The sequence below is a fragment of the Rhinoraja longicauda genome, chromosome 9 (genome assembly GCF_053455715.1).
Source record: "Rhinoraja longicauda isolate Sanriku21f chromosome 9, sRhiLon1.1, whole genome shotgun sequence".
NCBI lineage: Eukaryota > Metazoa > Chordata > Chondrichthyes > Rajiformes > Arhynchobatidae > Rhinoraja > Rhinoraja longicauda.
This window is the reverse complement of record NC_135961.1, coordinates 213,715-241,679: the sequence shown is the minus strand read 5'-3', so window position 1 is coordinate 241,679 and position 27,965 is coordinate 213,715. Positions and strand designations below refer to the sequence as shown.

At 45.1% G+C, this 27,965-nt stretch overlaps 1 protein-coding gene across 1 annotated transcript in view; it reads right to left on the bottom strand.

Annotated features, from left to right (window-relative positions):
• Positions 1–283: 283 nt before the first annotated feature.
• yipf4 (Yip1 domain family, member 4) overlaps positions 284–27,965 on the bottom strand; it is a 37,045-nt gene continuing 9,363 nt past the window's right edge. The window contains exons 2-6 of the mRNA XM_078404648.1: positions 24,492–24,645; positions 16,309–16,480; positions 3,537–3,614; positions 3,342–3,455; positions 284–1,073 (exon numbers count right to left, since the gene is read on the bottom strand). Coding sequence (XP_078260774.1) covers positions 936–1,073; positions 3,342–3,455; positions 3,537–3,614; positions 16,309–16,480; positions 24,492–24,645 — 656 coding nt within the window. The 3' untranslated portion in view covers positions 284–935. The remainder of the gene's footprint in view (positions 1,074–3,341; positions 3,456–3,536; positions 3,615–16,308; positions 16,481–24,491; positions 24,646–27,965) is intronic.

Sequence of the window (27,965 nt, the reverse complement as noted above, 5' to 3'; positions counted from 1 at the left end):
ATGGAATCAAGGGATATGGGGAGAAAGCAGGAACAGGGTACTGATTTTGGACGATCAGGCCATGATCATATTGAATGGCAGTGCTGGCTGGAAGGGCCGAATGGCATACTCCGGCACCTACTTTCTATGTTTCCAATAAACTAAACTAAAGATGGTCTTGGCATCACGTTCCAAGAACACCACGGGAACGCTTGGCCAGGCCGGACTTTGAACTTGATGAGATGGCACCAAACATGGTGGCGCCAGCATTCTATGCAAAACGAATTTCACTCTGTAATGTTTAATTGCATATGACAATAAATATCCATTGAACCATTATTGGCAGTTTATTTTACAAATGCTTATCTTATAGTTTTTGTATACAACAGAGCAGCTAAAAATAATCCAAGCAAATGCACCCAACTTAAACAAAATTTGAACTCATCTACACAAATTAAAGTTTTTAAATGCTCAGAATAAATCTGTTTACAAGATTGCATTACATATAGGTATCTACAGAATCAATTTCACTTATTATAATCTCATAAAACTGCACATTTTAAAAAGTACATTGATTTCAAAATAATAATGCCTTAACTTTGAATTTTTCTTCAGGATGTTTCCGAATCAAATTTGGCAGAAATACTTTTCCTTGGTTAATTCATTCTTGACCTTTCAGCACAGGTATTTAGCACTCCATGTAAAACTGGTCACAGCCTTCACCTTTACAAGTCATTTCCGCACAAACCAAAAGTTTTAAAACATGAATTAAATATAAATGCACATAGCCGATGAACACTGGGAAATGTTTAAACCTTAGAACTATGCTTTTGGACCCCAAATTAACATTTGCTGGAGAGGATGAAATACATTTTCTTCATCATGTAGAGTACATAGCTCATTTTCCTCACAATTTCCCTGCAACAGTCCTTACCGAAAGTCAAATCTCTTGAATATCAGACACCGGTATACAAGGACAAAAAATAGATGTACAGAAGGAATATTGGATATATAAGAAGAGGTTTCTTTGTTTTAAATTCTTCTCCAACCAGCAGGGATGCAGCACTGTAAGCAGCCCAGAACACACCAAACAGCTGAAAAACAAGATTGGGCAGAGCATCAAGTTTCTGTGTGAATACCTCCAATGCAATATTCAAGTAAGGGAATATGCAATCTATATACTAAAACTCTTGTTTGTTTGTTTGTTTGTTCCTGAACGACAGCCAAAATGGTACACGATAGCGCAACAATTTTAGGCCCACCTTACATCTGGTGCTAATGGAAGAAGTTTCATTGAAATCTGTGTTATATTTTTTTAAGTTATTCACATTTTAAAGTTTAAATCTATCTCCATGGGATGGGGGGGGGGGGGAGGAGAGGGTGCTGCACCAATGCAGGCCCAATGGGTCCACTTGGTCTAGTATTCTAACAGAAGTTTCCACAAACAGCAAACTACCTGTACCAAGTACACTTTCTGAGAATGTTCTGAAGAAAATAATTCCCTTAAGTACTACCCCCATCCAAGTACTTAAAGCTATAGAGTGCTTCAGTGCTTTTGTCCACAAAAAGCAAGACAAGCCTACTTCTGCCCACTAGTTTTCTCTCAATCAAACCATTGGTGGGTATATTCAATGTAGCCCTAGTCCAAGCATGCAAAATGGTGCAGGCGTCTGTCATTAAGACTATATTTTACTGAGCACAAGATCAAAACTTCATTAGAAAATTGAAGCCATTGTGGATTAAGGAAAATATGTAGGTTGCACCCAACATGAAGAATGCTGATTACAGAATCAAAGAGGAACATTACCCAGCCACAGGATGATATGGACATATTTTGTCCGGGCTGGATGTTGTATGGAAAGTGATTCACATTCTAATTCTTCGCCCGTTGGTGGGGAGTCACATACGGGCCACACCAAGTAAGGGTGGCAAATGTCCTATCCTCAAGGTCTTGAACAGGATAGATTTTAAGATAGTCTGGTCATTTCAAATTCTTTCTATCATACAAGTTGCAGATGTTCTAGAACTGCAAACAATTTGTTGCTGTTGTGAATGTACAGGACTTCCCATGGAACTCAAATGTGCTGCAATTCCTCTTCACTGTGGAGATTCTGCATTAACATCATTGGCTAAGCTGGACTGCGGACAAATGTTAGTGCAGATTCTCAACTGCTACATTAGGCACAACTTCTTCTTTCGTGTCCATCTTCTATGTTTCACTGTCATCGTCCGATCTGAAAAAGGCGCAAGCTTCCGGCAACAGTTCAATAGAGAACTGCTTAGTCAAAGATATCAATTGGTCAATTCAGATTTTTTAATGTTTCAGGTTTTTAATTTTTTTTTAATTTGAAAGAAACATGAAATTTATATAGCTTTATTATTTGTCAGGCAAGATCCCTCTTGACAAATCCTTAAATATTTTTGAATGTCTTGTACAGGTGGATAAATCAGGGAAAGTGATTTAGCTGACTGTCAAAGATTTAATGTTCACATTTTTTAGGCTGGGCTCACAATCCCATTAAATCACACCAGGGCCTCACTCAATGTGAGAATCCCATTAAATCACACCAGGGCCTCACTCAGTGTGAGAATTTGATCCACAAATAACACCACCCAGTCCTCAGTATTTACTGATTTTTCTAATCGCACTGTTTTATTTAAGATCAGCCTTCGGTCCCATTTCAAATATTATCCAAAGTATATCTATGCAGATATACATGCTAGGGAACTAATCCTGTTTGTATAAATGTAGCGATCGGATTCAGACACCTGTACCAAGTGACTTTTCTGTATGCTGCTCTTATATAAATATATATGTTTATACAGCTGCAGCCTATGACAATCACTGCTTATGACTTTCTGCTTAGTACATTTAATGGAAGTCATTTGTTATCTAATATCCTTTCTTTTTCAGTCGATAAACATTGTGATGTCTTTATTAATGGCTTCACAACATTATAGTTCATGTTTATGTTCACTTGGGGATGCAATGGATATAAAGGAGAGTGTTTTATCAGCATTTGTGTTTTTGTTATTGAGGGAATCCGTGCCCTTATCCCCAGGGATGAAAGGGGCTCAATGGGGCATTGTTTCATGATTTTAAAATGACATTTGGACACATATAGATTGGAAGAGTCAAAGGCAGGCAAATGGACCTAGCCCATTACGCCAACTTGGTCAGCATGGCCAAAATGGGCCGAAGTAACTGTTTCTGTGCTGTACAGCTCTGTGACAGGCAGGTACTAACTTTGTACAATGACTAACAGCCAGTTCACTGAAGATCTCAGATCTTCGGTTAAGATTTTGCACAACAATCTGTTATTTTCTGTATCATGGCCAACATTTTCATAGAAGATACCCACCTTTATAACTGTAGCTAAAAGCTCAAAAGATCGAACAACCAAAAGGACTGGAACAATCGCAATCAGTGGGAGTAGCGAATATCCAATGACTCCAAGAACCTGACCGTATGCAACCTGTAAAATAAGATAGCCAGCTTCACATGATGCACTGACAAGAACACCGGACAATAGACTTAACAAAGTCAACATTCCTACCTCACCACCAAGAACCCGAGCGAGTAAGAAGATGGTTAGCGATCCAAATATCCAAATCGTTATAATCCATGAAACAACCTGGAAATAATAAATTCATGTTTAGTCCAAGACAATTTTTAAATTCTACAAGTAATTTAACTTTCTTGGACCATGAATGCAAATAAACAATTTAATTGTAGAGTTCCACGTCACAACACAATTTTGCTCAAAATGATCCATACTATTAAAAAGTCATATTTTTTAATAGGTGGTATAAAGATTCCAAAGTGCAGCTCAGGTGTAATGAAAAATGCAGATCATTCTTTTAATTAATTCTGGGAAATATGAGCATCACTGCAAGGATGATATTTATTGCTAAGCTCTTCTTGCTGAGAAAGACGACACTTGCCTTCATCTAAAACCACTACAGTTTGTGGGATAAGATACTGCTGCAACGATCTGTCATCTGGAGTTTGGACAGGCAATGATATAGGAATGGCAAGTTCAAATGGTTCCACGAGGAACTTAGATTACGGGAATGAAAACAGGCCCTATGACCCAAAAAGTGCGAGTCTTCGGCGAGGAGGCTGAGGGAGGACGCCACACCAATAGTTGGAGAGGGTGAGACACAAGAAGGAAATGTCAGGCAAGCTGATTCAGTGTGATGTTTGCAGGATGTGGGAGGTCAGGGACACTGCTGGTGCCTCTGGCTGCTACGAATGTGGTAAGTGTATCCAGGTACAGCTCCTGAAGGACCGTGTTGGGGAACTGGAGAGGCAACTGGATGACCTCAGGATCATCCAAGAAAACGAGACATTCCTGGACAAGTCCTACAGCGAGATTATTACACTGAAGGTACTGGAAGAGATAAGATGGGTGACGGTGAGAAAGGGAAGGAAACACAGAGTGCAAGGGACCCCCGGGTGTTGTACCTCTTGAGAACAGGTTCACCCACCTGGAAGCTGTCGGGGCAGAAGACGTTGCCACACTGAGTGGCAGACAGGTTTGCAAAGCAAAACGTACTGTTGAGCCAAAACCAAAGAGGCCGACGTCAGGCAGAGTCGTGGTAGTAGGGGACTCCATTGTGAGAGGTACGGACAGGGGTTTCTGCGGCAACAGGCGGGATTCGAGGATGGTGTGCTGCCTCCCTGGTGCCAGGATCCAGGATGTCACGGACAGAATGCAGAAAATCCTCAACGGCAAAGGTGAACAGCCGGAAGTGGTAGTGCATGTCGGCACAAACGACGTCGGGAAGAAGGGGATGGATATTCTGCAGCATGACTTTAAAGCGCTCGGAAAAATGCTGAAAAGCAGGACCTCCAGGGTGGTGTTCTCCGGTTTACTTCCAGTTCCTTGTGCTGGTGAGGGCAGGAACAGGGAGATAGGGGATCTGAATGTGTGGCTGAGGAGCTGGTGCAGGAGGCAGGGATTTAGATTCTTAGACCACTGGGATCTGTTTTGGGGTAAGGGGGAATTGTACAAAAGGGACGGATTGCACCTTAACAGGTGGGGGACCAGCATTCTGGCAGGCAGGTTTGCCACTGCTCCACGGGTGGGTTTAAACTAAATAGGCCGGGGGGGGGGGGGGGGGGGGGGGTCAAATGGGATAGTCAAGGATGGTTAAAGGGAAAGAGAGTAAAGGGATAGTTAATGACCCCAGAATTAACGGGAAAGAAAGCTCACAAAGGGATAGGAGAGTGTGGCCACGTGTAATAGGGATCGATGTGAAAGGTGAGATGAGTAAGGAATTAAAAGTATTGTATATGAATGCGCGAAGTATAAGAAAAAGTAGATGAGGTTGAGGCTCAGTTAGAGATTGGTAGATATGACATTGTAGGGATTACAATAGACAATAGACAATAGACAATAGGTGCAGGAGTAGGCCATTCAGCCCTTCGAGCCAGCACCGCCATTCAATGCGATCATGGCTGATCACTCTCAATCAGTACCCCGTTCCTGCCTTCTCCCCATACCCCCTCACTCCGCTATCCTTAAGAGCTCTATCCAGCTCTCTCTTGAAAGCATCCAACGAACTGGCCTCCATTGCCTTCTGAGGCAGAGAATTCCACACCTTCACCACTCTCTGACTGAAAAAGTTCTTCCTCATCTCCGTTCTAAATGGCCTACCCCTTATTCTTAAACTGTGGCCCCTTGTTCTGGACTCCCCCAACATTGGGAACATGTTTCCTGCCTCTAATGTGTCCAATCCCCTAATTATCTTATATGTTTCAATAAGATCCCCTCTCATCCTTCTAAATTCCAGTGTATTAAATTCCAGCCCAATCGCTCCAGCCTTTCAACATACGACAGTCCCGCCATTCCGGGAATTAACCTAGTGAACCTACGCTGCACGCCCTCCATAGCAAGAATATCCTTCCTCAAATTTGGAGACCAAAACTGCACACAGTACTCCAGGTGCGGTCTCACCAGGGCCCGGTACAACTGTAGAAGGACCTCTTTGCTCCTATACTCAACTCCTCTTGTTACGAAGGCCAACATTCCATTGGCTTTCTTCACTGCCTGCTGTACCTGCATGCTTCCTTTCATTGACTGATGCACTAGGACACCCAGATCTCGTTGAACTCCCCCTCCTCCTAACTTGACACCATTCAGATAATAATCTGCCTTTCTATTCTTACTTCCAAAGTGAATAACCTCACACTTATCTACATTAAACTGCATCTGCCATGTATCCGCCCACTCACACAACCTGTCCAAGTCACCCTTCAGTCTTATTGCATCTTCCTCACAATTCACACTACCCCCCAGCTTAGTATCATCTGCAAATTTGCTAATGGTACTTTTAATCCCTTCGTCCAAGTCATTAATGTATATCGTAAATAGCTGGGGTCCCAGCACCGAACCTTGCGGTACCCCACTGGTCACTGCCTGCCATTCCGAAAGGGCCCCATTTATCCCCACTCTTTGCTTTCTGTCTGTCAACCAATTTTCTATCCATGTCAGTACCCTACCCCCAATACCATGTGCCCTAATTTTGCCCACTAATCTCCTATGTGGGACCTTGTCGAAGGCTTTCTGAAAGTCGAGGTACACCACATCCACTGACTCTCCAATGTCAATTTTCCTAGTTACATCCTCAAAAAATTCCAGTAGATTTGTCAAGCATGATTTCCCCTTCGTAAATCCATGCTGACTCGGAATGATCCCGTTACTGCAGGAGGATTGATCCCGTGGCTGCAGGAGGATCGGGCCTGGGAACTTAATATTCAGGGTTATACATCCTATAGAAAGGACAGGCAGGTGGGCAGAGGAGGTGGGGTAGCTCTGCTGGTGAGGGACGAAATTTAGTCCCTTGCAAGGGGTGACATAGGGACTGACGAGGTAGAGTCACTGTGGATAGAGTTGAGGAATTGTAAAAGTAAGAAGACACTAATTGGAGTTATCTACAGACCCCCAAACAGTAGTCCGGATGTAGGGTGTAAATTGCAGCAGGAGTTAAAGCTGGCATGTAAGAAGGGCAATGCCACTGTGGTGATGGGGGATTTCAATATGCAGGTAGACTGGGAAAATCATGTTGGTTCTGGACCCCAAGAAAGCGTTTGTAGAGTGCCTCCGAGATGGATTCTTAGAGCAGCTTGTAATGGAGCCTACCAGAGAAAAGGCAATTCTGGATTTAGTGTTGTTCAATGAACCAGATTTGATAAAGAGAACTCGAGGTAAAAGAACTGTTTGGAGGTAGTGATCATAATATGATTAGTTTTAATCTGCAATTTGAGAGGGAGAAGGTTAATTTGGAAATGTCAGTGTTACAGTTGAACAAAGGGGACTATGAAGGCATGAGAGAGGAGCTGGCCAAGGTCGACTGGAAAGGGATCCTTGCAGGAATGACGGTGGAACAGCAATGGCAGGAATTTCTGGGCATAATCCGGAAGATGCAGGATAATTTCATTCCAAAGCGGAAGAAAGATTCTAAGAGGAGTAGGAGGCAACTGTGGCTGACAAGGGAAGTTAGGGATGGAATAAAACTAAAATAAAAGATGTATAACACAGCAACGTGTAGCAAGAAGCCAAAGGAATGGGCAACTTTCAAAGCATAACAGAAGGTAACAAAACAATACGGGCTGAAAAGATGAAGTTCGAGGTGAAGCTGGCCAAGAATATAAAGGTAACAAGGAAGTGGCAGAAGAGTTGAACAGGTACTTCGGATCTGTCTTCACGAAGGAAGACACAAACAATCTCCCAGATGTTCTAGTGGACAGAGGATCAAGGGAGACAGAGGAACTGAAAGAAATTTGCATTAGGCGAGAAATAGTATTGGGTAGACTAATGGGACTGAAGGTTGATAAATCCCCTGGACCTGATGGTCTGCATCCTAGGGTCCTCAGGGAGGTGGCTCATGAAATAGTGGACGCATTGGTGATCATTTTCCAATGTTCAATAGATTCAGTATCAGTTCCTGTGGATTGGAGGATAGCTAATGTTATCCCACTTTTCAAGAAAGGAGCGAGAGAGAAAACGGGGAATTACAGACCAGTTAGCCTGACTTCGGTGGTGGGGAATATGCTGGAGTCAATTATTAAAGAGGTAATAACGGTGCACTTGGATAGCAGTAAAAGGATAAGTCCAAGTCAGCATGGATTTATGAAAGGAAAATCATGCCTGACTAATCTTCTGGAATTTTTTGAGGATGTGACAAGTAAAATGGATGAAGGGGAGCCAGTGGATGTAGTGTATCTAGACTTTCAGAAAGTCTTTGATAAGGTCCCACACGGGAGATTGGTGAGCAAAATTAGAGCACATGGTATTGGGGGTAGGGTGTTGACATGGATAGAGAATTGGTTGGCAGACGGGAAGCAAAGAGTAGGAGTAAACGCGTCCTTTTCAGAATGGCAGGCAGTGGCAAGTGGAGTGCCCCAAGGCTTGGTGTTGGGGCCGCAACTATTTACCATATATATATTATTGATTTGGATGAAGGAATTAGAAGTAACACTAGCAAGTTTACAGATGACACAAAGTTGGGTGACAGTGTGAACTGCAAAGAGGATGTTAGGAGGTTGCAGGGTGACCTGGAGGCAGATGCATGGCAGATGCAGTATAATGTAGATAAATGTGGTTATCCACTTTGGCAGCAAGAACAAGGAGGCAGATTATTATCTCAATGGTGAGGGGGAAGTCCACCGAGACCTGGGTGTCCTTGTACACCAGTCACTGAAAGTTGGCGTGCAGGTACAGCAGGCAGTGAAGAAAGCTAATGGCATGTTGGCCTTCATAATGAGAGGATTTGAGTATAGGAGTAAAGAGGTTCTTCTGCAGTTGTATAGGGCCCTGGTAAGACCACATCTGGAGTATTGTGTACAGTTTTGGTCTCCTAATTTGAGGAAGGACATCCTTGTAATTGAGGCAGTGCAGCATAGGTTCACGAGATTGATCCCTGGGATGGCAGGACTGTCATATGAGGAAAGGTTTAAAAGACTAGGCTTGTATTCACTGGAGTTTAGAAGGATGAGAGGGGATCTTGTAGAGACATATAACATTATAAAAGGACTGGACAAGCTAGATGCAGGAAAAATGTTCCCAATGTTGGGCGAGTCCAGAACCAGGGGCTATGTTTCTATAATTCATTGATGCCGATGTTACCCATGTCTGGCTCAGATCTCTAAATCTTTCACATTCATTTATACAAACAGAGAAACATAGAAAATAGGTGCAGGAGGAGGCCATTTGGCCCTTCGTGCCAGCACCGCCATTTATTGTGATTATGGCTGATCATCCACAATCAGTTACCTGTGCCTTCCTTCTCCCCATATCCCTTGATTCCACTAGCCCCTAGAGCTCTATCTAACTCTTTTAAATCCATCCAGTGAATTGCCTCCACTGCCTTCTGTGGCAGAGCATTCCACAAATTCACAATTCTCTGGGTGAAAATGTTTTTTCTCATCTCAGTTTTAAATGGCCTCCCCTTTATTCTTAGACTGTGGCCCCTGGTTCTGGACTCCCCCAACATTGGGAACATTTTTCCTGTATCTAGCTTGTCCAGTCCTTTTATAATTTTATACATCTCTATAAGATCCCCTCTCATCCAAATATCTGTCCAAATATCTTTTAAATTATATTATTGTACCTGCACCACCTATTTCCTGTGGCAGATCATTTCCATATACCGACCACCCTCTGTACGAAAATGTTGCCCGTCCAGTTCTTATTAAATCTTTACCCTTGCACCATAAACCTTCCAGTGTATGCCATCCAGTTCTCGATTGCCCTACCCTGGGGAAAAGACTGCATTCATCCCATCAATTCCATTCATGATTTTATACACCTTGATAATATCACCCCTCAGTCATCTGCGTTCCAAGGAAGAAAGTCCTAGCCTGCCCCACCTCTCCCAAGAGTTCAGGCCCTCTCGTGCTGTCAACATCCTTGTCAATCCAGCTGACTGCTAGAGCAGTGTTACCAAAGCTGAAAATAAGTGCAGACTCACTAACGACTTATGCAATTGAAACATAACACCCAACTTCTACTCAATTTCCTGACTGAGGAAAACCAGCATGCCAAAGCCTTTTCCACCACCCCATCTACATGTAATGCAACTTTTCATGAACTATGTAACATAGGTGCAGGAGGAGGCCATTTGGCCCTTTGAGCCAGCACCGCCATTCATTGTGATCATCAACAATCAGTAACCTATGCCTGCCTTCTCCACATATCCCTTGATTCCACTAGCCCCTAGAGCTCTATCAAACACTCTTTTAAATTCATCTAGTGAATTGGCCTCCACTGTCTTCTGTGGCAGAGAATTCCACAAATTCACAACTCTCTGGGTGAAAAAGTTTTTCTCACCTCAGTTTTAAATGGCCTCCCCTTTATTCTAAGACTGTGGCCCCTGGTTCTGGACTCCCCTAACATTGGGAACATTTTTTCCTGCATCTAGCTTGTCCATTCCTTTTATAATTGTATATGTTTCTATCAGATATATGTACTTGTACTCCTGGGTCATTCTACAATACAACACTCCCCAGGGACCTACCGTTCACTGAGAGAGTTCTACCCCCCCACCCCCCGGGTTTTGACTTCCCAAAATGCAACACCTCAAACTTCTCCAAATTCCTGTCTCTCCCCCAGCACCAACTCCTTAGCCATGCATTCATCTGTCCTATCTTCTTAGTCCTACCTTCAGTAGCATGTAGCACGAGTAGTATTCTGGATCTCAATGCCCTGGTTTTTAGCCCTTTGCGTAACTCCTTATATTTGTTCTGCGGCACCTTGCCCCGATTGCTGCCCATGTCATATGTGCCAATGTGCACAATGACTTTGGCTGCTCACTCTCCCCACTGTGAATGTTCTGCAGTCGCTCAGAGATGTCTTGGACTCTGGCAACAGAAATGCAATGCTCCGTCCTGGAGTTCCGTTTGCAGCCATAGAATCTGTTCATAATGAACCTCCTACACCATTGCTCTGTCCGACTGCACTCTTCCCTGCTGTGCCTCAGAGCCAGGGCCTGGTGCTACAGACCCGTCTAGTGCTGCTGCTGCCTCCTTGCTACTGGAAGTTTTCCCATCTTCATAAATCGTGCAGAAGCAGCACACACGTGCCCCAACTACCATCTCGTTTGCAGGAAGACCAAAGAGCCACAAAATGTGGCATTTGAGGAAACACAATCTGCCACAGGCAATGATGGTCCAATTCTATACTGCCATCATTGAGTCTGTCTTCACCTTCTCCATCGTGGTCTGGTTTGGCTCAGCCACCAAGCACGACATCCGGAGGCTGCAATGAATCGTTCAATCAGTTGAGAAGGTTGTTGGCTGCAACCTTCCTCCCATTGACGAACTGTACACTGCAAGGGCCAGGAAGCGAGCGGGCAAGATCATCTCTGACCCCTCTCACCCCGGCCACAAACTCTGAAACACTTCCCTCTGGAAGGCGACTCCGGACTGTCAAAGCAGCCACAGCCAGACGTAAAAACAGCCTTTTTCCCCCCACGAGTAGAAGCTCTACTCAATAACCAAAAGTCTGCAGTCTCTTTTTGCTCTGGTTTATTTCACTCATATGTTTAAACCGTAATGTTGTATTCTTAATGTTTGAATGTTTTATGCTTTATTCTTAATTGTTTACTGTATGTTTGGGTTGTTACATGCGAACAGAGCATCAAGGCACATTCCTTGTATGTGTACATACTTGGCCAATAAATGTATTCATTCATTCATTCATTCAGATCTTGCCGTCCCCCCCTGCTCAGCCCCCTCGCAACAGCCTCGACAATTAACCTCAAACACAGCATTTCCCAAAAGGCTGCTCTGCTAGTGCCTGCCTTCCTTTTATACACCACTACGAGTTCTTGCTCCAGGACACTAACAGCTGCTTTTTAAATTTCCCATTCTGCTCCTCCTCTCAGCTGCTCACTCGCACATGATACTAAACCTCGGAGGTGATGGATGGTGTTCCCATGTTTTGCTGTCCTTAGCTTTCCCGGTTGTAGACTTCAGTTTTGCACATGCTTTCCGAAAATAGTCAAACAGTTGTTGACAGCTTTTGATAAACTGTCGATTAAATGACAGTTAATCGGTCCTAGATAACACTGAGTAATTGCTGCTGCACCCATCCAGACATAAGGATACTGCACCTTCACACTCCTGACACAGCCCAGGCCATCACACAAACCACCTCCCTTCCATTGACTCCATCCTCGCTCGGCAAGGCCAGCAGCATAATCAAGGACGAGTCACAGACTGGCCACTCCCTCTTCTCCCCTTTCTTATCAGACAAAAGGTATAGGTGTGAAAACGCACACCTCCAGATTCAGGAACAGTTTCTTCCCAGCTGTTATCAGGCAACTGAATCATTCTACCACAACCAGAGAGCAGTGCTGAACTACTATCTGCCTCATTGGAGACCCTCGGACTATCGTTGATTGAACTTTACTGGCTTTATCTTGCACTAAACGTTATTCCCTTTTTCATGTATCTATACGCTGTAAATGGCTCGATTGTAATCATGTATTGTCTTACCGCTGGTTGGTTAGCACGCAACTAAAGCTTTCTCTGTACCTTGGTACACGTGACAATAAACAAAACTGACTCGTGCCATATAGGTAAGCAAGTTTTTGGTGTCTGGAAGTGAGTCATTCATTTTATTTAGCTGAAAATTTCGATTAAATCTTCAATTAAATAGTAAATTAGGTGGCATATTTTGTGGTAACTAATAAGGAATAACTACATCCATCTCAAACTTCATCACATAGCAGGTTCATCAGGTTCCCAACAATAGTTTACAAAGGAAGATACAAACAGGAGTGACCCATTGAATAATTTCACCTGTTTTTCTCATTGATCAGACTATGGAGTTTCTCTCTGAACATCTCTCTGAACAGTCTAATCTAAAGTCCATCTCAGTATTGAAACCAGATCTCAGTATAAACTGCACTTTGGAGGAAGCATTCTAATGTTTATAGAATCTTTGTTGTTAAAAAGTGTTGCTAGATTGTTTCTAAATAACTTGGCCCCAAATAATAATACCCAAAAAAGACAAGGTCCTGGAACAACTCTGCCTTAACCACTGAATTACTCCAACACTGTCTTTTTTAAAAATTAACATCATTAGTTCCTCATGTCTAATTATTCCAAATTCCATCACTCTGGAAATATTCACTGTACCTTGGTAATTTTACCTTCCTGGTCAATACCTCATGGTGCTCAGATACAGAGTTCATGCTCTCCGGACCCAGAATATCTGACTGTGAAATGCCCTGCCAAGGAAATACACCACAGCCATCCTGACAGCAGTCTCCATCCCTCCCGATGCGGATGTTGCTTGCTCTGAATGAACTGTACTCCGCTACCAACAGCCTTGAGACAAAACACTCCAAAGCCGTGGTCATTGTAGCCGGGGACTTCAATCAAGCAAACCTCAGGGATATACAACTGACAAAGTCAACCCTTTAATAAAACTCAAGGACTCTTATGATTAACCATCAGCAGTGGGTTTAACATGCACAAGGGGAGAAACGTCTCAGTCAAAGGCTCTGATCACAACTCCCAAGTTAAGTCGGTACAGTAGGACATTTATACACCAAAAAGATGACAACTGAGGTAGAGGTGAGGTAGATTGATGTGTTAATTACAGGATTTATACTTTACTCTCACGTTATACAAAAGTCACGACTTGTTGGTTCAGTATGCAGAGTACAAAGGTAAGGAGACTTAATATATTAATAATTTGACACTAAATTGCGACTTCCTGGTTCTTGACTTATCGGGATTCACAGATAACGAAGGTCAATGTGTTAATAGCAGATACCAGCTGGTGGCTTCTGGACTCCGCACATAATGGGAGTACAAAGGTAACGACAATGAAATGTGTTAAAGGCAAGTCTGTGGGAACTGGGCTATAGTGGAAATAACAGTATGTTAAATAGACGATACTGGCTAGTGTCTTCTGAACTCCACATGGAGCAGAGTTCAACGGTAGGGAAAATGAATGTTAAATAACGGATACTAACTGGCAGCTTCTTTTAACGTATTAATGAATTGTACACCTTCAACAACTTTTGGGACTTCTACACTACCAAGTCGGATGCTCAGGAATGTTAGATCGCATGGGATTCAGGATTCAGGGATTCAGGATATCTTTATTTGTCATCCAAAAAACAAGGGATACAAGGAGATATAGCTGAATGGATAGAAAATTGGCTCCATGGAAGGAAGCAGAGGGTGATGGTGGAAGGTTGCTTCTCAGACTGGAGGCCTGTGACTAGTGGTGTGCCTCAGGGTTTGGTGCTGGGCCCATTACTGTTTGTCATCGATATCAATAATTTAGATGAGAACATACATGGCAAGACTAGCAAGTTTGCTGATGATACAAAAATGGGTGGTTTTGCAGATAGTGAAGATGGTTGTGAAAAATTGCAGCAGGACCTTGATCAATTGTCCAGGTGGACTGAGGAGTGGTTGATGGAATTTAACACAGAGAACTTTGAGGTGTTGCATTCTGGAAAGTCTAATATTGGCAGGGCCTACACAATGAATGGTAGGGCTCCAGGGCGTGTTATAGAGCAGAGGGATCTAGGAGTGCAGGTGTATGGTTCCTTGAAGGTGGAGTCACAGGTAGATAGGGTGGTCAAAGGCACAGAACCCTGAGGCACACCATTCATTGTGTAGGTCCTGCCTATGTTAGACTTCCCAAAATCCAACACCTCACATTTCTCTGTGTTAAATTCCATCAACCATTCCTCAGCCCACCTAGCCAATTGGTTGAGCAGACTAGGACTTTATTGCTTGGAGTGCAGGAAAATGAGGGGTGACCTTATAAAGGTGTACAAGATTATGAGAGGAATAGAAACATTTGCTCAGGTACATAGGTTTAGAGGGTTACGGGCCAAGTGCGTGCAGGCGGGATTAGTGCAGATGGGACATGTTGGTCGGCGTGGGCACGTTGGGCCAAATGCCTGTTTCCACATTATATGTCTCTATGACTGGTGCCCTGCAGGGATGCGTCTCAACCCCCTCTATGCTCCTTATACACTCAGGACTGTGCACCCAAGTATCAATCCAACTCAATTTACAAATTCGCAGACAACACCACCATAGTGGGCCAGATATCAAATAATGACGAGATGGAGTACAGGAAGGAGACTGAGATTCTCGCAAGTTGGTACCAAGGCTCATGTGGATAGGGTGGTGAAGAAGGCGTTTGGTATGCTTGCCTTTATAAATCAGAGCATCGAGTATAGAAGTTGGGATGTAATGTTGAAATTGTACAGGGCATTGGTGAGGCCGAATCTGGAGTATGGTGTGCAGTTCTGGTCGCCAAATTATAGGAAGGATGTCGACAAAATGGAGAGGGTACAGAGGAGATTTACTAGAATGTTGCCTGGGTTTCAGCACTTAGGCTACAGAGAGAGGTTGAACAGGTTGGGTCTTTATTCTTTGGAGCGTAGAAGGTTGAGGGGGGACTTGATAGAGGTTTTTAAAATTATGAGAGGGACGGACAGAGTTGACGTGGGTAGGCTTTTCCCTTTGAGAGTGGGGAAGATTCCAACAAGGGGACATAGCTTCAGAATTGAGGGACAAAGGTTTAGGGGTAACATGAGGGGGAACTTCTTTACTCAGAGGGTTGTGGCTGTATGGAATGGGCTTCCGGTGGAAGTGGTGGAGGCTGGCTCGATTTTATTATTTAAGAGTAAATTGGATAGGTATATGGATAGGAGGGGATTGGAGGGTTATGGTCTGAGTGCAGGTAGATGAGACTAGGTCAGGGAGAATGGTCGGCGTGGACTGGTAGGGCCGGACAGGCCTGTTTCCATGCTGTAGTTGTTATATGTTATATGTTATATGTTATAAGGCAACCTCTCCCTCAACGTCAGCATCACAGCATGGTTTGAAAACAGCTCCATCCAAGACCCCAAGAAATTGCAGAGTTGTGGACGCGGCCCAGACCATCACGCAAACCAACCTCCCTTCCATTGACCTCCATCTACAATTCACGCTGCCTCAGCAAGGCCACCAGCATAATCAAGGGCCAGTCTCACTCCCTCTTCTCCTATCATGCAAAAGGCACAAAAGTTTGAAAACTCTACATTCGGAGACAGTTGCTTCCCAACCGTTATCAGGCAACTGAACTATCCCCTCACCAACTAGAGAGCGGTCCTGATTTGTCATCTACCTCATTAGAGACCTTTGAACTATCTTTAATTGATCTTTAGTGGACTTTATCTTGCACTAAACGATATCCTGTATCCGTATACCGTGGACAGCATTATTTGTGAATCCAAAATGCATCTTTTAAGTAAAATTTACATCAATCTTATCTACCGATTCATCTCCAATATACTTACTCGAAATTGACCATATAGTGAAATCATTGAAAAGAAAAGAACCACAGCAAGTGGGCCCCAAAAGTCAGGGTTATCTCTCACGACCTGTCTATTAAATCCAAGTGAGGGCATTGGCATCAACACACATCGGATTTTATAGTAAATATCCTTCACATCAATGTCCAATTCCTCCCTGAAACAATGAAATAAATTAGTATTCTTACATAATACTTTAATTATTAATAGTTCAAGTCTGAAATATGCCAAATACATCTTAAAAAAACAATGTAAAATCAATGGTGGACACAAAATGCGAGAGTAACTCAGCGGGACAGGCAGCATCTCTGGAGAGAAGGAATGGGTGACATTTCGGGTTGAGACCCTTCTTCAGACTGATGTCAGGGGAGGGGGCGGGACAAAGATAGGATGTAGTCAGAGACACGAAGACTAGTGGGAGAACTGGGAAGGAGGAGGGGATAGAGAGGGAAAGCAGGGACTATCTAATATCAATGGCTGAAATACTCCAAGTAAAATATTTCAATGTCACAAGGAACCAGGCAATGAAGGGAATCTCCTAAACATACAACATTCTGGAGAAACCATAAGAATGCTGAACTTTTTTTCAATCCCTAGTTTATAAAAAGAGCCACAACTGAATGAACAGTACAGCGGTGACACATTTGTAAAATGCCAGGCTAATAATGCAGAGATCACATTCCAATGCAAGGATGACAGCTGTGGAATTTAAAGTTAGTTAATACTCTGAAATGTAAACAAAGATATTTAATTGGCAAAGATTACCGAAAGACGACCAGATACAGGCAGAAAGTAGATGGGTGACACACTATGACAGATAGTGCAGGAATCCCCCAGGGACATACCCTTCGATAACAGGTATGCTTCTTTGAATACTGTCTGGGGAGGGGGAGGATGAGCAGACAGGGAGGAGCAGCATCAATGGTCAGGCCTGTGACACTTGGCCGAGACACAGCAGAAAAGGGGAAATTCAAACAGAGCCATAGAGACTGGTTAGTTAGGGGGCTAGACAGGAGATTCTGTGGCAATAAACGAGACTCAAGAATGATGTGTTCTCGCCTTGGTGGAAGGATCCAAGATGTCTTGGAGTGGCTGGAGAACATTCTCAGGGGGGAGGACCAGCAGGTGGAAGTTGTTGTGCACATTGTGACATGAGTAATAAAAGGGGAAAGATCCTGCAAAGTGAATACACGGAGTTAGGCAAAAAGCTAAAAAGCAGGACTTTATTTTCCTGCTGCAAAAACTGAAGGCAGAGGGAGAAGAGGAATCTTGCTGCAAGTAAGAATCTGCTTTTTAAAAGACAAAGGATTTTAAATATCAGCGGGAAGAAGTTGGAGTTGCAGTTTCAGAGTGCTAATAGTGGAGGCGGGACATTAGAGTGAAGCAGGCGTCCGACAGGCTTAGCTGGAGATAGTTTGCAGCAAATAAAAGGGAAGCTAGACTAGCGGAGCGGCCTGTTGGGGGTGAAGTGCTACGTGGAGGAAAAGTGCATCTTGAGGCTTTGGCTCGAGAGACTTCGGAGAGAAGGGCTGAAGACAGAGGAGCGGACCTGTCAGACACAGAGCAGCAGCAAGTGGGAAGTTTCACGAGGATTTGTGAGATACACAAAGGAGACACGATGCAGGATCATGCGATGTGCTGCACGCAGCTGCACGATGTGGGAGCTGGTGGACACCTTGGTGAATCCTGGTGACCAAGTCTGCAGCAAATGCTGGTTGATTGAAGAACTCAGACAAAGTGAATGACCTGGAGTCTGAACTTCAAACGCTGAGGCACATCAGAGACGGGGAGAATTACCTGGATGCTGTGTATCTGGAGGCAGTTACGCCTGCTAGAGTAACTGCTTCCAAGGTGGCCCGTGGTGATGCAGAGGTGGTGACTGCTAGTGAGGCAGGCAGTGGAGCAGAGGTGAGGACTGAGTCACATCAATTATGTGACTGTCGGAAGGATGAGCAACCTGACCAGGGCCAACAGGGGGAAAAAAAACATAGTTGTCATTGGGGATAGAGAGTAAGGTCGGGTAAAATCGGAACCGGTGTGAGAAGGGAGGTGACATGGGCAGTCTAACATGGGCAGTTTAACATGGGCAGGACCTACACAGTGAATTGAATGGTAGGGCTCTGGGGAGTGTTATAGAGCAGTGGGAGGGCAGGTGCGTTTCCTTGAAGGTGCAGTCGTAGGTAGATAGGGTGGTCAAAAAGGGGTTTCATCAAAATTGGCTTTCATCAGAGTATAGAACATAGAAGTTGGGAGGCCATGTTGCACTTGTATAAGACTTTGGTGAGGCCACATTTAGAGTATTGTGTTCAGTTCTGGGCACCATATTATAGGAAATATGTTGTTTCCATGTTCCCAATGTTGGGAGAGTCCAGAACCAGGGGCCACAGTTTAAGAATAAGGGGCAGGCCATTTAGAACAGAGATGAGGAAAAACTTTTTCAGTCAGAGAGTTGTAAATCTGTGGAATTCTCTGCCTCAGAAGGCCGTGGAGGCCAATTCTCTGGATGCTTTCAAGAGAGAGCTAGATAAAGCTCTTAAAGATAGCGGAGTCAGGGGGTATGAGGAGAAGGCAGGAACGGGGTACTGATTGTGAATGATCAACCATGATCACATCGAATGGCAGTGCTGGCTCGAAGGGCCGAATGGCCTACTCTTGCACCTATTGTCAAAATGGAAAGGGTACAGAGAAGTTTTAAAAGGGCTAGAGGATCTGAGCTAAAGGGAGAGGTTGAGTAGGCTGGGACTCTATTCCTTGGAGAGCAGGAGAATGAGGGGTGATCTTATTGAGGTGTCTCAAATCATAAGAGGAATAGATCAGGGTCTCTTGCCCAGAGTAGGTGAATCCAGGACCAGAGGACATAGGTTTACGTTGAAGGGGAAAAGATTTAATAGGAATCTGAGGGATAATTTTTTCACAGAAAGGGTGGTGGGTGTATGGAACAAGCTGCCAGAGGAGGTAGTTAAGGCAGGGACTATCCCAACAGTTAAGAAACAGTTAGACAGGTACATCAATAGGACAGGTTTGGGTAGATATGGACCTAATTCGGGCAGGTGGGACCAGTGTAGCTGGGACCTTTTGGTCAGTGTGGGAAAGTTGGGCCAAAGGGCCTGTTTCCACACTGTATCACTCTCTCTACTTTAACATTGGGCTTGGTTTTCTTGGTTGAGCGCATACCCTGGCATCATAGCACAACTAGTTGGTATTTTAACATTAAATCACCTTCAAGTCTTCCAGCAGCTCACCTGTAATTTAATGACTGCTCCCAAGTCTCAGCAGGGCACCAGCAATTTCCTCTCTAGTTTTCCAGCGTCCTCAGAAATATCTGATCAGGCCCGGGAGATTTGTCTATCTTTATAAGCACCAGGACCAGCACCTCTTCGATGTAACACTGACTGCTCTCAAGACACTTCAATTGTCTGCCCCAAATTCCTCTGTCCACAGTAAAAACAGAGGAGAAATACTCATTGGAGGACCTTACCCATCTCCTGTGGCTCCAGAGTTGACCACTAAGATTCCTGAGGGGTCCCATTCTCTCTCTGGTTACCCTTTTCCCCTTTATCTACTTATGAATCTCTTGGGATTATCATTACTAAACATAGCACAAAAAGTAAGGAAATTTGTGTTTGGTAGATTATTTCTTTGTTGTAACAATGCTTCTTGGCAATAAATCTTATTCCGTTGGAAAGCCTGTTTATTCCCCTTTTAAATGGTGCCACATTTGTAAGGAACATGCATTTGTGGGATGAGCAGCAGAGCTGAGTATATGGGTTGCGCCCATGAAAAATTTGCCAAATCTTCTCTGCCAATGCCAAACAGCTTATTCTGCTGTTGCTATTGACTCTTGTTTTGAGCTTCTGGTACCCCCAGGTGCTGACAATCAGGTGTCTGATTGGCACCTGATTGGCAGCATCTGTGAGCATGGGCCCTGCTACAGTGGTCAGTAGGTGTCTGCTCCAAGAATCGGCATGCCACGTTTGACTGATCTGGATCGGGCCCGTCCGATAGGGCAACTTCAAGCTGGTGTTCCGCAAAACCAAGTTGCGGCATTATTTGGAGTGAGCCCTATTACCATCTCCAAAGTGAAGGCCAAGTTCCATATAACGGGGGATGTCAGAGACAGGCCGCGAAGTGGGCATCCCAAGAAGACGACACCCGAAGAAGACCGTTTCCTCACCCTGTCAGCACTTAGGAACCGTAGGCTGTCTTCTACAGATTTGCAGTCAAGGTTTGCAGGACGATATGGCTGACGGCTCTCTGCCCAGACAATTCGGAACAGACTGCACGCAGCCGATCTCCGGTCTCATAGGGCTGCCAGGAGGCCTGCCATGACTGCCCTTCACCGTCAGGCCCGTTTGCGCTGGTGTCAGCAACACGTGCACTGGAACCTGAACATGTGGAGGAACGTTATGTTCAGCGATGAGTCCAGATTCTGCCTACGGCAGTTGGATCATAGGGTCAAAGTGTGGAGAAGACGCGGAGAACGCTATGCTGATTGCTGCACCAATAGAGTAACATCTTTTGGTGGAGGCAGTGTGATGGTGTGGGGCGGCATCTCCCTCACTGGAAAAACGAGGCTTGTCATCATTGGAGGCAATCTCAATGCAGAGAGATATCGAGATGAGATTCTGCAACCAGTGGCAATCCCATATCTCCAGTCTGGGACCGAACTCTATCCTCCAAGATGACAATGCTCGCCCCCACAGAGCAGGGTTTCTCAGAGACTACCTCCAGAATTTGGGAGTGGAGAGGATGGAATGGCCTGCCAGCAGTCCTGACCTCAACCCCATTGAACACTTGTGGGATCGGCTTGGGCGTGCTGTTCGTGCCAGAGTGACCAACACAACCACGTTGGCTGACTTGCGACAAATGCTGGTTGAAGAATGGGATGCCATCCCACAACAGTGTGTGACCAGGCTGGTGACCAGCATGAGGAGGAGGTGCCAGGCTGTTGTGGCTGTTTATGGTTCTTCCACACGCTACTGAGGCTCCTGTTTATTAAATGAATAAATTGTTAAATTGCCAATATGTCTTGTTTCCTCAGACTTCAATCATCCAATCCACCAAACAACACCGAACAAGAGTCAATGACAGAATAAGCTGTTTGGCATTGGCAGAGAAGATTTGGCAGATTTTTCATGGGCGCAACCCACATATTCAGCTCTGCTGCTCATCCCACAAATGCATGTTCCTTACAAATGTGGCACCATTTAAAAGGGAAATAAACAGGCTTTCCAACGGTATAAGATTTATTGCCAAGAAGCATTGTTACAACAAAGAAATAATCTACCAAACACAAATTTCCTTACTTTTTGTGCTATGTTTTTATTAACTGCCTGAGCTACCTCTAGTCTGCTTTTTTAGCTTGCTGCTGAGAGTGCTGACCTGTCAAGAGCTGGGCAGCAGCCAGCAGGAAGTGTAAATAAGAGCTGTTAGATACACATGAAGCAGGCATGCAGGATCATGTGATGTGCTGCAGCCACACGATGTGGGAACTGGTAGGCCTCTTGGTGGCCACATCTGCAGCAGTCTGATTGATCAAAAAGCTAACGACCTGGAGTCTGAGCCTCAAACACCGCGGCACATCAGGGACGGGGAGAATTACCTAGAAGCTGTGTTTCTGCAAGCAATCACAACTATTAGAGTAATTGCTTGCAACTTGGCTGTGGTCAGGAGGAGGGTGTGGCTGCTAGTGAGACAGGTAGGGGAATAGAGGTAAAGGCAGTGTTGCAGGAGCCTCAGCCCTTGAGCTTCTCAGGCAGGTCTGATATTCTTGCTCCCTGTGCAGACGAGTGTAGGGGCTGTTGGAAGGTTGAGCAACCTGACATGGGGACCATGGTTCAGGGGACTATTCAAGAGCAGAGAGGGAAGAGGCACAGAGTTGTCATTGGGGATAGTATCGTCAGGGGAACAGACACTGTTCTCTTTGACGATGATCAAGAGTCCCGAGGGCGGTGTTGCCTGCCTGGTGCCTGGGCTCAGGACGTCTCATCTGACCTGCAGAGGAAAGGAGTGGGAGTGGAAAGATCCAGTCATCGTGGCCCATGTGGGTACCAATGACGTAGGTAAAACAAGGAAAGAGGTTCTGCTGAGGGAATTTGAGCCACTCGGGACTAAATTGAAAAAACAGAATCAAGAAGGTAATCTCTGAATTGCTATCTGAGCCAGGAACAAATTGGCATAGGGTCGAGAAGATTAGGGTTGAACGAGTGGCTCAAAGATTGGTGTTGGAGAAGTGGGTTTGAATTTGTGGGGCAATGGCATCAGTATTGGGAAGGAGGCAGTTGTTCTGACGGGATGGACTCCACTCGAACCCGGCTGGGACCAGGGCCCTGGCAAACTGTATAACCAGGGCCATAGATAGGGCTTTAGGCTAAATAGTGGGGGGTGTGGGGTCGATAAATTGGGTGGAATTAAAGGGAAGGAGAGGGCAGGAATCATTCTTGAAGTCTTCAGCGAAAATAGAAACATAGAAAATAGGTGCAGGAGGAGGCCATTCAGCCCTTCAAGCCAGCACCGCCATTCATTGTGATCATGGCTGATCATCCACAATCAGTAACCTGTGCCCAACTTCTCCCCATATCCCTTGATTCCACCAGCCCCCAGAGCTCTATCTAACTCTCTCTTAAATTCATCCAGTGATTTGGCCTCCACTGCCCTCTGTGGGAGAGAATTCCACAAATTCACAAAATTCATAAAAAACTTCCTTTTCACCTCAGTTTTAAATGGTCTCCCCTTTATTCTAAGAATGTGGCCCCTGGTTCTGGACTCCCCCAACATTAGGAACATTTTTCCTGCATCTAGCTTGTCCAGTCCTTTTATAATTTTATATGTCTCTTTAAGATCCCCTCTCATCCTTCTAAACTCCAGTGAATACAAGCATAGTCTTTTCAATCTTTCCTCATATGACAGTCCCGCCAGTCCCGAACGGAGTGGGACAAAATGTTTAAGAAGGGATAAGAGTCTAAGGTCAGGCAAAATGGGGACCAATGTGAAAAGAGGGTAGGTGAATACTGAACTAGAGGTTATATTTGAATGCACGTAGTATACGGAACAAAGTGGATGTGCAGAAAGATAGGTATGACATTGTGGGCATCATGGAGATGTGGCTGAAAGAGGATTGGATCTGGGTGCAGAATATCCAAGATTATACATCCTATCGAAAAGACAGACAGGTGAGCAGAGGGGGGGGGGGGGGGGGGGGGAGATAGCTCTGCTGCTAAGAAATGAAATTCAGTCCTTAGCAAGGGGTAACATAGGATCAGAAGATGTAGAATCCTTGTGGGGGGAAAAAGGAGAGGGCGCAAGGGTTTGGGGGCTGTTTATGGGTTAGTCACCTACCACAGGAGAATTGAATGCTCATGCCATTGGGTTGAAAGCTACAGAAGTGGAATATGACGAGTTGTTCCTCTAGTCTGCATGTGGTCTCACGCAGGCAATGGAGGCAGCTCAGGACAGGAAAGGTCAGTATGGGAATGGGAAGGGCAGCAAAAATAAGCAGCAACTGCGAGATCCAGTGGGTCTTGGCAGACTGAGCACTTGTCGGCCAAAACAGTCGGCGAGCCTATGCTTGAGTTTCCCCTTGGTTGAGGCCATATTAGGGACACCTGTCTTTTCAGCTCTGGCTGCTGTCAAACAAGTTGCCCATCAAAAATCCCCCCCCACGCTCGTGTTCAGCTATTACTGGCCATGTTGTCACGTCACTCCTCTTGCAGCTTTCTTTGCCGCTCCCCCTGCAACACACACAGAAAGAAGGTTCCCCACCTGAATCATCACCTGTCCATGTTCTCCAGAGATGCTGCCCAACCAACTCCAGCAGTGTCTTTTTTAGGCATATATTATGTTTACCATCATTTGGTCGAGTCATTAAGTATGAGTCAGTAAGTAACAAGACAGTTCCAAAAAGAACATTTAGCTCTATAAAACATAGGTTAGGCCACATTTGGAGTATTGGGAGAAGTTCATATGTTGCATTGTGTCTTATTTGAGAAGTCCATCATCTGTATTATTCTGTTCCTAACAGGTTTATGGTGAACAATACAATACAATTCATGCAATTTAATGAAGAGTTTCCTATTAAGGCAGCCATCTTAATGTCTACTTAAATATTCACTTCCTAAAATAGTGATTATGTCAAACATGCACAAACTAAAATCTAAGGATAGACATACAAGAGAGGTTTTGTGTCCTCGGAATCTTCTTCCTCCACTTCCAGAAGCCATCCATATCCCCTTTTCCTGAGAAATGCAGATGCTGATGAATCTTTCGTATGGTCATTTTCCACGTTAAGTATAACATCTGGAGAGTCTATTGAACCAGTGAGCTCTGCAAACAAATTAAAACTTAAGATGTCAAGACTGTTATAATTCTTTTAAAAAGTTATGGCATTGATATACATTTCACACACTTTATTTACTGACTGCACAAATGGTGCAAGTTTATTTTGAAGTGATGAGGAAAGTTGATGAGGGCAGAGCATCTTGGACACCTCTTCAAAATCTCAATCAAATTCAAAGGATGTGATTTCCGAGGTACATGCTTAATCATGCCTTTCTAAATACAAATAAATCCAGTGTTTCGTTTAGTTTAGATACAATACGTAAACAGGCCCTTCGGCCCACAGAGTCCGCACCAACCAGCGATGCCCACATTAACACTATCCTACACACACTAGGCACAATTTACACTTATACCAAGCCAATTAATCTACAATCCTGTACGTCTTTGGCATGTGGGAGAAAACGGAAGATTGGAAATTGGAGCAGTCACTGGAAGTGTCTTGAGAGCAGTCAGGGTTACCATCGAAGAAGTACTGAAGGTACTGTCGTGTTTGAAGGTAGACAAATCTCCAGCGCCTGATCAGATATATCCAAGGACATTGTGGGAAACTAGAGAGAAAATTGCAGGAGCCCTGGTTGAAATTTTGGGAGTCGTCCTTAAATACAGCAGAGGTGCCGGAAGACTGGAGGATGGCAAATGTTGTACCTCTTTTCAAGAAGGGCTGCAGGGAAAATGCTGGGAACTATAAGCCTGTGTGCTTAACATCTGTAGTTGGTAAGTTACTGGATAAGATATACAGGCATTTGGATGGGCAAGGGCTGATTAGGGATAGTCAGCATGGTTTTGTGTGTGGGAGATCCTGTCTCACAAATCTGATTGAGTTTTTTGAAGACATGACCAAAAAGGTTGATGAAGGCAGAGCTGTAGATGTTGTGTACATGGACTTCAGTAAGGCGTTCGACAAGGTTCCGCATGGTAGGCTGCTCTGGAAGGTTATATCTCATGGGATCCAAGGAGAGATAGCTGAATGGATAGCAAATTGGCTCCATGGAAGGAAGGTTGCTTCTCAGACTGGAGGCCTGCGTCTCAGGGTTCGGTGCTGGGCCCGTTACTGTTTGTCATCTACATCAATGATTTGGATGAGAAGATACAGGGCAAGGTTGATGGAATTTAATACAGAGAACTGTGAGGTGTTGCATTCTGGAAAGTCTAACATTGGCAGGGCCTACACAGTGAATGGTAGGTCTCTGGGTAGGACAGGTGCATGGTTCCTTGAAGGCCGAATCACAGGGTAGATAAGGTGGTCAAAAAGGCTTTTGGCACTTTGGCCTTGATCAGTCAGAGTATTGAGTATCAAAGTTGGGAAGGAGTGTAGGAAAATAACTGCAGATGCTGGTATAAATCGAAGGTATCACAAAATGCTGGAGTAACTCAGCGGGTCAGGCATCATCTCAGGAGAGAAGGAATGGGTGACGTTTCGGGTCAAGACCCTTCTTCAGACTGATGTCAGGGGGCGGGATAAAGAAAGGATATAGGTGGAGACAGGAAGACAGGGGGAGAACGGGTAGGGGGAGGGGAAGAGAGGGACAGAGGAGCTATCTAAAGTCGAGAAGTCAATGTTCATACCACTGGGCTGTAAGCTGCCCAAGCAAAATATGAGGTGCTGCTCCTTCAATTTGCGGTGGGCCTCACTATGACACTGGAAGAGGCCCATGACAGAAAGGTGGGAGGTCATTCATCATATCATATCATATATCATCATATATATACAGCGCGGAAACAGGCCTTTTCGGCCCACCAAGTCCGCGCCGCCCAGCGATCCCCGCACACTAACATTATTAACACTATCCTACACACACTAGGGACAATTTTTTACATTTACCCAGTCAATTAACCTACATACCTGTACGTCTTTGGAATGTGGGAGGAAACCGAAGATCTCGGAGAAAACCCACGCAGGTCATGGGGAGAACGTACAAACTCCTTACAGTACAGCACCCGTAGTCAGGATCGAACCCGAGTCTCCGGCGCTGCATTAGCTGTAAAGCAGCAACTCTACGTTGGTGAGACCGCATTTAGAATATTGTGTTCAGTTCTGGGCACCATGTTATAGGAAAGATATTGACAAGCTTGAAAGGCTTTAGAAAAGATTTATAAGGATGTTGCCAGGACTAGAGGATGTGAGCTACAGGGAGAGGTTGAGTAGGCTGGGTCTCTATTCCATGGAGTGCAGGAGGATGAGGGGAGATCTTATAGAGGTATACAAAATCAATAGACAGTTGGGAAATAAGGAGGAGCTGAAGGCGGTGCAAAAGGAGCTGAGGAGGAAGATCAGAGAGGGGAAGAACAGCTACAGGAAGATGGAGGACCAGCTGCAGAGGAACAACATTAGTGGAGTCTGGAGAGGCCTCAAAACCATCTCTAGGTACAAGGAACCGGACTCCCGGGCCGTGAGGGACCAGAAGTGGGTGAACGATCTGAACCTTTTCTTCAACAAGTTTGATCAGTCACCTACCCCTCCAGTCCAGTCACCCCTGCTGCAGTCCCCCTTGTTTGCACGTCCAGTACACTGCCCCACCTCCCCTCCCACAGCACTTGGGTCACAGTCACCACCCACTGCTTCTGCTTCTTCTGCCCCAACCCCACCACCCCCACCTCCTCCCCCCACATCACCTCCTCCTCTCACACCCTTGAGCTCCCAGCCCCTGTGCTCCAATCTGTCTTTCTCCACAGACCAGGTGAGAAATGAGCTCAGGAAGATCAATGCGAGGAACGTGGCTGGTCCGGATGGCATCAGCTCGAGGCTCCTCAAGTCCTGTGCAGACCAGCTGTGCGGAATAGTGGAGCACATCTTCAATCTGAGCCTGAAACTGTGGAGAGTTCCACAGCTGTGGAAAACATCCTGCGTGGTACCGGTACCAAAGACGCCGCACCCGAAGGAACTCAACAGCTACAGGCCGGTGGCACTGACATCACACCTGATGAAGACACTGGAGCATCTGGTCCTTGCCCATCTCCGCCCCCTGGTGAGACCATCAATGGATCCGCTGCAGTTGCCTACCAGACTCGCATCGGGGTGGAGGACGCCATCATCTACCTGCGGCACAGAGCTCTTTCACACCTGGAGAGGCCGGATAGCACTGTGAGAATCATGTTCTTTGATTTCTCCAGTGCATTCAACACCATCCAGCTGGGGGGCAAGCTGGAGCGTACAGGAGTGGATCACCACCTCACATCCTGGATTTTGGACTACCTCACCAACCGACCACAGTATGCGAGGACAAAGGACCTGGTCTCGGACAGGGTGGTCTGCAGCACTGGGGTTCCGCAGGGAACAGTGCTAGCTCCATTCTTCTTCACCCTGT